Source organism: Hippocampus comes, unplaced genomic scaffold, assembly GCF_001891065.2.
Source record: "Hippocampus comes isolate QL1 unplaced genomic scaffold, H_comes_QL1_v1.1 scaffold1, whole genome shotgun sequence".
In the NCBI taxonomy this organism is placed as follows: domain Eukaryota; kingdom Metazoa; phylum Chordata; class Actinopteri; order Syngnathiformes; family Syngnathidae; genus Hippocampus; species Hippocampus comes.
The window spans coordinates 3,584,315-3,595,409 of NW_017805010.1; the positions used below are offsets into that span (position 1 = coordinate 3,584,315).

The window sequence follows — 11,095 nt, forward strand, 5'->3', positions numbered from 1 at the left end:
ATCACTGATCTAAGCACTCGGCCGCTTTACATTCCAAACGTGGCTGGCGTAGTTCAAAGATTTTGTGCAGCTTTTAAACATGAATTACAAAGAAATACTGTACCTGCTTTTTAAATGATCAAGTTCATTAGTTCCCGTTTTGACAACTTGTGTGTCTGCTTTAGTTGTCAGTTTGACTCAAGTACCAAACATAAAAACCCATGATGCTTTCCCCAAAATCTCTTATGCGTGTCTTCATCACGTATCTGGGTTCTGTGTGTGCGTGGGATACACAATTTAAAATAGAGGCGCACATCTATGAGTATGTGTGGTGTCAGGGGTTGTGCGGGGTGGGGGGCGGGGGGGAGTGCCTTGTCTCAGTGTGCACTTTTTGGGCTCAGCGGATTCCAGTTACATGTGCGACCCCCAGGAGCTTCATATTGCCGTGACCCACCACTAGGACTGCGCACACTCACCAGCACTGCAGTGGTCCAGTGGTCGACTGCCCTCCTTGATTTATTCCCCGGAAGACGTGCACGAAGCGAGTCACCATGCCGAAAGTTCTGGTACCGGGTGAGTGCGAGCAATGTGTTTCAATGTGTGACAGCACCATTTAAATGGCAAAAGTGGAATTATAGTAAATGCTGTTTAAGTGTCTCGGAGAAGACTCAAGAGGTGGGGCTAAAAAAAATTGGAAGCCTAATCTTGTGAAAGCATATGTCAGAGGTCACTGCTTCGCTGTGTTGTACTATCAACACCAGGTCAGATAACGAACTTGCAGGTTCTAACTTTAGAAGGCAAGTTCATTGTGTGCAATGTTGAGAGTCAACCATTAATGATATGATGTGGCAAACTTTTCTCTCCCCCCCCCCCCAACTGATTTAATAAAAGGGAATAGTAGTTGGTGTGCCCTGAAGCACATTAAGTGGTCGCCAACGATACTTAACCGATAGTAATCTCCTCTTATGGAAATGTTATAAAGAATACAGTTTTTGAAGAAAACGAAACAAATTCAGATAAAGAGGGTTTGCCGTCATCATGCTGGATGTTACGAGATGTCAACAAATCCCAATGAAACTTCAGCCCTGTGAGCACTGGACAGATAAATTCCAGGTGTGATTTGGCATTTTCTATGATTATTTAGTGATGCCACCACAGTTTGGCACCAGTGATGACAAACAGGCAAAGTGTGATGTTAACCACAGAACCCTAAAATTGACTTAATCTGACAAGGGGAACGACCTGGGTGATCAGTACAATTTGAGCAACTCAACAAAAATACACAATTTTATTTGACTTGAAGAAGCATTGCCTGGTGTGAACATGCCTTGCACAAAAGCACTCTCAATAAATGCAATTAAGAATTAAAGTCTTCACTGGCGCATTGTAACTCTGTTCATAAATTTACAATCAGTAAAGCATTAAAGAAAGACGAATATCATTGAAGAACACTGTGGAGGAAGCCACTGCTTTTCAAAGATTGCACCAGGTTTAAAGTTAGCAAAACAGCACTGGGCTGTTCCACAGCACTAGCAAACCTCTTGTGGTGACAGAAGGAAGAAACAGATAATGCTACACGCGGAGGGAAAAAAAAAAACAAAACGCCACAGACCGAAACCTCTTCCAACTGTAATTATAGTCAAGGGGCATGGTTTGGGGCTGCTTTGTGCCTCAGGACCTGGATGCATTGCCATCATTGGAAGAAAAATGAATTCCCAAGACATTTTGTAGGAGAATTTAGAGCTACCTTTCTGACAATTTAAGCTTAACAGAAGATGGGTGATGCAACAGGACAACAACCCAAAGGACAGAAGTAACTCAACAATAGAATGGCTTCATCAGAAGAAATGTCGCATTTGGAGTCCTGACTTCAACCGGATTGAGATGCTGGTTTGTTCTGCAAGAACGGGGAACATTTTTAATCCAATATTTCTTCATGATAAGTTGATCCATGACTGCAGGTATTTCCAAAGGGTTTTCATTCTTTTTCTTGCAACTGTAGACCAACAGAATTGGTTGCAATCTTTTTCCTGGTGATGTCACACTTTAGCACAACGGTCAGTGGACTTCATAACTCACTTAAAAAAAAAATGCCATACTAATTTTGTAAACTGCAGACAGAGGTTAACCAAGTGTCTGTTCTTGCAAAGGTGGTTATTTTTCAGGAAGGACTTTCATTAGCCCTTTTGACTGCTCCTGAAAGTGAAATGTTCACAGTTCATTTACAACTCACCTCTTGTCTTTTCCCTTACTCTACATTTGCAAATTAGCAAATACGTGTGTTTTGAATTCTTCTTTTATGGCACAAAAAAACTAAAAAAAATAATTTTTAAGATCTGTTATGCCATGAAAAACACAGCAAAAAAATCTGAAACTCTTTGTTTAATCTCATATGTGCAATACGGTAGATGAAAAACAAACAAACAAACAAAAAACACAACATGGAAATATACTTCTATGATTGTGGTGGACAGCTATACATGTATTTTCCACTCCTATTCTAGGTATTCTGTGTATATGACACATGGTGTCGGCACAGTCTCTATTCCTGGATCTTTTTGTACAGTATAAGATCATCAGTGTATCTTTTTTTTTTCCATGCATGCCTTTTCTAACACTCTCTTTTTTCTACCCTGGGTGGCGCTACTATCTTGCCGGTCATGATCAGGTCAACAGAGTAAGTATGGCGGGTGAGACATGGTCCTTATGGGCCATATAGTAGAACGGTTGTCTTTGGAGTCGACTTGTCGACGAGTGCATGTAGGCGACCGCTTCATTAGTATCAGGCATTGTGGGATTGGATTGAGGCCCTCGTGAGGCCCTTTGTTATCTTTCTTCTTTTCTTTCCATTTATACTTTTTGTGTGATATTGGCAGTGTATTGATCGAGTCTGATAAGCATCCGGTCAGAATTTTGCTTGAAGGGATTGCAGTAGAGCTTCTCGTGCAGCATGACAATATGTTGGAGCATCCAACATTTCCACGTGCTCACCGCCATCTGTCGCCTCTGTCGTCCCCCAGAGATCGATGACAAGATGCGGGCTTTTGCCGAGCAGATCTTTGCATCTGAGAACAAAGGCGAGGACATCCGCGATGAGATCTCCGTCTTTGACGTGCCCGAGGACTGTCCCATTCTCCACCATGAAATGGCGCACCACCTTCATGTTGATGATGATGTTGAGAAGCGGTGAGTTTGTATAGCATTGACCCAAAAAACCTGTATTGTTTGATACAGTGCGCATCGAACTGTGTTCACTGTATCAAGCGATTTGAAACAAGTACATGTATTGATGCACCCATAACATATATTCAGTATGTACCATACATATATGTTGGACAAAATGTTTGGTGTGTAATTCTGTATTAATTCCAAATAACCTTTTAAAAAAATTCTGTCAACAATTTTTTGGCTCTATAAATGTGAGCTGGGACTTATATAGTATTGATTAACTCCATCCATAGCAAGAAGCGCTTTCACAGCATGGCCGCGCCAAGGGCTGATACCCACACACGTGAGGTCCCTGTGATGTCAGTGGAAGTGGACACACCCATCTATTTGGAAGTGCCGGACTTCCAAAGAGTGGCCATCATTGGGGACTACGCTTCTGGGGTAAGGGCAAGAGTTACATTTCTTTCTGACTGGTCAAAATCACAATTGCTTTAAATGTTAGTATGTAATTCTGTCATGTCAAAAAGCTGTGCTGCTTCCACCTAGCAGTCTAAACTTATGTCAATTTGTTTGTATTCTATACAACCTGTTATCACGATGACAGAGGTAATTCCAATTGTCACTTTCACAAGGTTTTTCAAAATCCAAATTATATGAGTTCGGGGCGAAGAGTGTATTGTATTTGTGTCGAGTCTCTGTATACTTGACTGCAGTGATCCCCAATGTCAATGTAATGATCAATTCACTGCACTACAATCTTTGTTTACCTATCTTTGATAGTGATGTATATTGGCAGACAGAACAATGAAATGTTCTTCTCAAAAAAAAAAAAAAAAAGATGGCGATGATGATCTGTCTCTTTCCTCTATACAGGTTACAATGGACGACTTTGAGCAGTCCTGCAAAGGTCTGTACCGAGCAATGAGCATCAGAGAGAAGTACATGAGGCTGGCCTATCAGCGCTTCCCCCGGACCGCCTCGCAGTACCTCCGTGACATTGAGGGCGAGGCCTTCAAGGCGGAGGACCAGGTGCAGCCCGGTGAGGACAATGTTTTGTCCTCGCTAATTCTCAACCTCTGCCGTACAAATGCATTTGACGTGTCATTGATTAATAACGTCTGAATGTCAACATTAATAGTAGCCGAGTTCTACATGCCGAAATCACACAGAAAGGCCCGTGACGACTCATTGTATCTGATTGACTCTCCTTGTATCAATTTGATTTGCTGGACGGAACCTCCTAAGGCGTATGCTGCTAACATTTCTAGATGTTTCTGTTTGCACGTTGTCAGTGCTTCTCTATGTGGTGCATTGCTGAACATTTCCGCACCATTTTTGTTTTTTTCCAGTCTTCACACCCCCGCCGAAGAACGGCAAAGACCCGTTTGATACCGCGGACCTGCCAGAGAATCTGGGCTATGTCGCACGTATGAAGGATGGCGTCATCTACGTGTACGACGACGTCAAAGCCGCGGACAAACATCAGCCCAGAGACTTGCCATGTGCTAGCTACACCACCTTTATTGACGATATGAACTTCCTCATCGCTCTGATTGCTCAGGGTCCCACGTGAGTCCCCTCGAGGGGGTTGTCTGCTGTGTTCACAATCAACCAGTCGCATTCAAACTCGAGTTAGATGGGAGTCGGCTGTGAGCACACGACTGCCATCTTTAAAAGTGCAGTCCGATAAACTCCAAATAAAGTTCAGATGTTCTAGTAGACTTCTCCTGGCATTTTTGACCTTCATTATTATAAATGGTGCTCTATTTTCAGCAAGACTTACACTCACCGTCGTCTGAAGTTCCTCATGTCCAAGTTCAACGTGCACGAGATGTTAAATGAGATGCAGGAGATGAAGGAGCTGAAGAAGAACCCCCACAGGGATTTCTACAACTGCAGAAAGGTAGCCGTCCAACAGTTTGTGTTTGCTCCCTTTTAGTCATGGTCAGAATTGTCACACGTGCGATATTTTGCATCCACAGGTGGACACTCACATCCACGCCGCTGCCTGTATGAATCAGAAGCACCTTCTGCGCTTCATCAAGAAGTCGTACCGTGTAGACGCCGACCGTGTCGTGCATAACCTGAAAGGCAAAGAGGTCACCATGAAGGAGCTCTTTGAGTCGCTCAACCTGCATCCGTATGACCTCACTGTGGACTCACTGGACGTGCATGCTGTAAGTTATTGACTACTGCAGGAAGTGAATATTATGGAGTTAAAAATGCATACGTGTATTTTATTAGTATGTAAATATTCATTTTTCATGGAGAAATCTCACACAGCACACTATCTCGAGTAAATACTAAAACACTTCAGTCGGCCTTGAAGAAGTGGGGCCTGGCCGATTAAACTGGCCTGCCTGTTACAGACCTTCTAACATTGGCAAATGTCATGTACCGTAACCATTTACAATGTTGTCCACAGGTAATGATAATCTCGTAATTTACTGCCCACACACAAAAACTATCCGAATTTTTTGTTCAATACAGTCATTCAATAGTTCAATAATTACCCAATTTTCCGCACTATAAGGTGCTCCGGAGTATAAGGCACACCGTCAATGAGTGGCCTATTTTAAAACTTTTCACATATAGGGTGCGCTGCATTATGAGGCGCATAGAATAGAAGCTTCAATAGTGGCTACAGTTGTGTTATGCATCTGCTCGATGGAGCTATGCTAAAGGGAATACAATACAATACAATACAATACAATACAATACAATACAATGCAATACAACTTTATTTATACAGAGCCTTCAAAACGCTTTACAGGACATTTATAATACTACGTCCAAGAAATCAGACTATTGATCCATACGTAGCTGCCTCAGGATGTAGCATGAAGCACAACAGGAAATCCATAAAAATACAGTATCTATTCCTTAGCAACCTGTGAGAACTGGTCACAAACACAAATGATCTACATTTAAAGACTCCAACTTTGGCCTGTCACAGTTTTCCAGCTTTTCATAGAATCTAAAATAAATGTATCTTTTTTTTAAAGGGAAGACAAACCTTTCAGCGTTTTGACAAGTTCAATGCCAAGTACAATCCTGTGGGAGCCAGCGAGCTGCGTGACCTCTACCTGAAGACGGAGAATCACATCAACGGAGAATACTTTGCCACCATCATTAAGGTCAGTTGCTGTTCTAAAGAGTAGAATGTCCGTAATATAATTGCAGGAAAAGTAATACACATTCTAGTTATTCTTCACCAAGGCATATGTGTGTGTATGGTGGATATCAAAAGTTGACAGAAAACGTTTTTTTTTTAATATTGAAATGCATACTAACGGTTATATATACATTTTTCTATTATTCTGTTGCTCTGAATTGCTGCAATAACTATGTGCTGTATAATACAATTGTGTAGTAGGTATGTATTTTTTTGGCTCACCAAAAATCTACAAATATGATTTATAGATTCCTTCTTCTGGATTGACTCAATGTTTGCTTCAACAGGAGGTAGCCAGCGACCTGGAGGACGCCAAGTACCAATATGCTGAGCCTCGTCTGTCCATCTACGGCTGCACGGCCAACGAGTGGAATAAGTTGTCCAGCTGGTTTGTCAAGCACAGGGTCTACTCTCCTCACCTCAAGTGGATGATTCAAATTCCCAGGATCTAGTGAGTCTTCTCTACTTTCCTATTAAATCCAACTTCATAGCAGATCTCGACCTCGCCCTTGCGTACGTCTAAATCCTCATTTTCATCCCAATGCTTTGTCCCTCTTCTGCTCTAGCGACATCTTCAGAGGCAGGGACTTTGTCCCGCACTTTGGCAAGATGTTGGAGAACATTTTCCTCCCCGTGTTCCACGCCACCATTGACCCAAGATCCAACCCCGATCTCAGTATCTTCCTCGAGCATGTGAGCGAGAAAGAAGTCAACATGGATGGCTGTAGATATATACAGCATTGAGCACAAACTGCCAGGCATGATAATTCCTCTTTTGCAATTAGCTTGAAGCTTTGACCAGTTGCTTCTCGTTGCGCAGGTGACAGGTTTCGATAGTGTGGACGACGAGTCCAAGCACAGCGGCCACATGTTCTCCAGTAAGAGCCCCAAACCAGAGGAATGGGACATTGCTAGGAACCCATCCTACACCTACTACCTTTACTACATGTATGCTAACATCGCTATGCTCAACCAACTGCGGAGGTCAGTCACCCCAAGTCGTAACTACCGTATTGGCCTGAATATAAGACGGTGTTTTTTGCATTGAAATAAGACTGAAAAAGTGGGGGTCGTCTTATATTCGGGGTCTAGACATTATACCCATCCACGACGCTAGATGGCGCCAGATATCATTGAAGCGAATGCTGAACTTCACTCCCCAGGCCAAAGTGAAGCCCTGTCACGAAGAATAAAAATAAAAATAGCGGTAGCGCGAAGAAGAAAAATAAAAAATCGCGGTAAGAAAGAAAAGAGAACAAAATAATAGAAGAGATAACAGAAAATGGAGAAATGTAGCGACAATCTGGAGAAAAGTGGGTCGAAGATCGGCCAAGTTAACCGGCAGCGGAGGAGAAGTTATGATGTCATTTACATTTCAAAAACCAGAAGCCATTCATTTACGAATGTGATTGCACTTTAGTTTACATATATAAATGTTCAGATATTAAGATTTGAATGAGGCAAAATAACATGCTTTTTCTCTCAAATATATTGTTATAATCATTTGTTTTAGATGTACTGTAATTATCTTTAATTATTGTGCTGTAATTATCTTTAATTAAAATTAATTTGGTGTTCAAAAAGTGTTTTTTCAAACTTGAGTCTTGAAAAAGAGGGGGTCGTCTTATAATCAGGGCTGTCTTATATTCGGGCCAATATGATAATTTTCTGTTTTCCACATTTTTCGAAGAGCCCTCCCGTTTATTAACATCAGTTTGCATTCGCTAATCGTCACTTTTTTGGGTCTATTTGTTGCAGGCAGCGGGGGATGAACACGTTCATGTTCAGGCCTCATTGTGGTGAAGCCGGCGCCATCACTCATCTGTTGGCTGCCTTCATGACAGCTGACAACATTTCGCACGGCCTCAACCTCAAAAAGGTCAGTGGCGAGATTTTCAATGGCAGCCTGGGTGCAGTGTACACTCCAATCACATCTGCTTGTTTTATTCCAATTCCACTGAGGTGGTGTGTAAAAATACTCGTAATTCGTGCAAAAAGTGTGACCACTCAAATCGTTGCGAGCTCATACTCATGTGGATACTTTGAAAGCTTTCCACCATCGCCAAAAAACAACAACAATGCATTCTCTTGCAATGTGCTAACATTTGGAATGACAGCCAATGAATGACGCAGCCTGTTGACTATTTGCATAAAACTATTCCAGATGTTTATTTAGTGGAGTGAAAACAAGATTACACTTGGTCAACTTGACCATAATTTGGAATCGAATGTCATGTCACACATTAAAAAAAAAAAAAAAAAGCACTATATTTATACACTCGGCTTTTTCGTCTAAAGACCCACATGAATAGAATACACAAACAATTCATACTCCCAGGGGCCATCTGAATCAGCAAACTCGGCTAAGCAACTGTATGAGGTCATTCTTTTACCAGTACATTTCTTTCATTCTTCTGGACGTGTTCTTCAACCACCAGAGTCCAGTACTGCAGTACCTGTACTACCTGACCCAGATCCCCATTGCCATGTCCCCCCTGAGCAACAACAGTCTGTTCCTTGAGTACGCCAAGAATCCCCTGCTGGAGTTCCAAAAGAAAGGCCTGATGGTTTCCCTCTCCACCGACGACCCCATGCAGTTCCATTACACCAAGGTCTTTGACACGGGCTAAACAAGTGAACCTAAACATGATTGAATAAGAGAGTTTATCCTGTTGCTTTGTTTTCCCTACAGGAGCCTCTGATGGAGGAGTATGCCATTGCGGCGCAGGTTTTCAAGTTGAGCACTTGTGATATGTGCGAGATATCCAGGAACAGCGTGCTGCAGAGCGCGTTGTCTGACGAGGTAGAGCAGCAAGCCGTTAGATTGAAAAACTAAAACTGTCAACGTTCCCGATGACGTTTTTGATAGAGTCTGTGTAGTCAAACACCGGATGGCGCTGTTGCTTCATGGCAACAAGCTTCCGGGTTTACATTTCATCTTTGCTCGGACAGCCCCAAAAACATATCATAGCTTTGGTTGTTAGACGTTAAACATATTAATATGTGAATAATAAAAGCTTGAATTTTTACGGCGTCTTCGGTAACTCCGTAAAACACAAGAACATATGACAAAGCATAAAGGTGAAGCTTTCTGTTAAGAATGTGTGCAAACCCGCTTCCTGAGCGTCACTTTTGGTGTACACTGAACCCGCGTACAGTTGCAAATTTCACCTATTCATTGACCCTCCGTTAATTTGCTGAATAACTAACTCACCTATCTGTTGTTGTGCGTAGGTCAAAGCAATAAAAGTGTTACTTTGGCCCCATCTTGTGGGCTTTTGCTTGCCAGAACTGTGTCGTAGTGAACTGAGGATCTTCAGACCCCTGATCAAACAAGCCAAAAGTCACAACAACAATAATAATAGCATTTAGTCTGTTACATTCCTGAACACTTCGTAAAGGAGGGGATCCGACAAATGTAGAGAAGGGTTAGGAGCGCAGAAATCAAGAACGTCTAGAAAATTGAAGCACTTAGAAACAGAGTCGTGAGTGAGGCGTAATAATCCAACAGCCAGTTGTCAACGTGGCAGTCTTTAAAAGGCAGCTGGTAACAAAGCATGATTACAGACAGGTGCGGCTCATGAGGGAAAGCCCTCCTCTGCCACCTACTGGAGACAAACAGAAACATCATCACTCCACATTTCAGTTTCACTTTTTGTTGGGCAGGTGCCTCAGCTTTTAATTGCAGTATTAGTGACGGGTGTAGATTCAGAGTACAATTGTCCGAAGTGTCTTGGTAAACTGAAGTAATCAGTTAGTCGCTAGTTGACACCTGGTTAATGAACATCATCTCTGCTCTGTTTTTCTGTGCTCAGGAGAAAAGTCACTTCTTGGGTCAGAACTACCTGAAAGAGGGCCCGGAAGGGAACGACATCCGTAAGACCAACGTGGCTCAGATCCGTATGGCGTATCGCTATGAGACCATCTGCTATGAACTCAACCTCATCAAGGAGGGTCTGAAGACTGAATAAAAATATGAAAATGAATGGCATGAAAAAAAGGCTTTTTTTTTCACTCAAATGTTTTATCTCGAGCCCAGAACAATTGCCCGCGCTGTAATGTACAGTACTGTATGTGCATTCTTGGTTTTCTTCAGGAACATCATGGGTAGAAGTACATTAAAAAGGGATTATGAAGGGAAAAAAAGTCTGTCTGTGATGTTTGCATGTGATCATTACTCCAGGAGAATATGGCGACATTATTTACTTTACAAGAGGATCTTCTCCAGTATTTACATAGTGACTGGCACCTGCTTTATTTTTACAACAACCAAACGAGAAGCAATTAATGTTCATCTTTTGTAATGATGTATGGTTTCAGTCATTTTTACCCGACGTATCATGCATTGAATTTTAAAGAGAAGGTTCACTTTGTGGAGTTTTTATGAATTGGAGATTGACAAAGTGAAATGAGAAAGCTGACCTATGTCTTGTGGTGACGTCATGACCACGTGCCGTTAATGGCGTTGTCTTGACAATGGCTGTTGACTTCTTGGTATCCAGGACTGGATGAAAAAATATATATTTTAATCTATTAAATTAGCTGACATTCTTAAATATTATATGCTTAATTGCGTATATAGAAAAGAAACACACACACACACACACACACACACACACGTATGGGGGGAGAGAGAAAGAGAGAGAGAGAGAGAGACATGGAAAAGTGAAGGAGTCTTAGATTTTATGGCGCTGAAATTTCATTTTTATTTTGAAAGCCGTCCCGACTTATTTTGAGGCTTTATGTTGAAAGCTCCAAACGGAATATGTGTGA

The 11,095-nt window shown here is 42.0% G+C and overlaps 1 protein-coding gene across 2 annotated transcripts; it reads left to right on the top strand.

Annotated features, from left to right (window-relative positions):
• The first annotated feature begins 374 nt into the window (after positions 1-374).
• Positions 375-10,322, top strand: ampd1 (adenosine monophosphate deaminase 1 (isoform M)). 2 transcript variants are annotated; one of them, XM_019863188.1, is made up of 16 exons: positions 375-552; positions 2,648-2,656; positions 3,000-3,165; positions 3,441-3,588; positions 4,021-4,186; positions 4,497-4,716; positions 4,921-5,050; positions 5,130-5,324; positions 6,153-6,284; positions 6,610-6,773; positions 6,889-7,015; positions 7,143-7,306; positions 8,081-8,201; positions 8,761-8,934; positions 9,015-9,125; positions 10,138-10,322. In XM_019863188.1, the coding sequence occupies exons 1-16, from the start codon at positions 531-533 to the stop codon at positions 10,291-10,293; spliced, it is 2,205 nt and encodes a 734-aa protein (XP_019718747.1). In that variant the 5' UTR covers positions 375-530; the 3' UTR covers positions 10,294-10,322. The 2 variants fall into 2 exon arrangements, with proteins under 2 accessions (XP_019718747.1, XP_019718748.1); XM_019863189.1 differs by lacking the exon at positions 2,648-2,656 and having other exon boundaries at positions 376-552.
• The last annotated feature ends 773 nt before the right edge of the window (positions 10,323-11,095 follow it).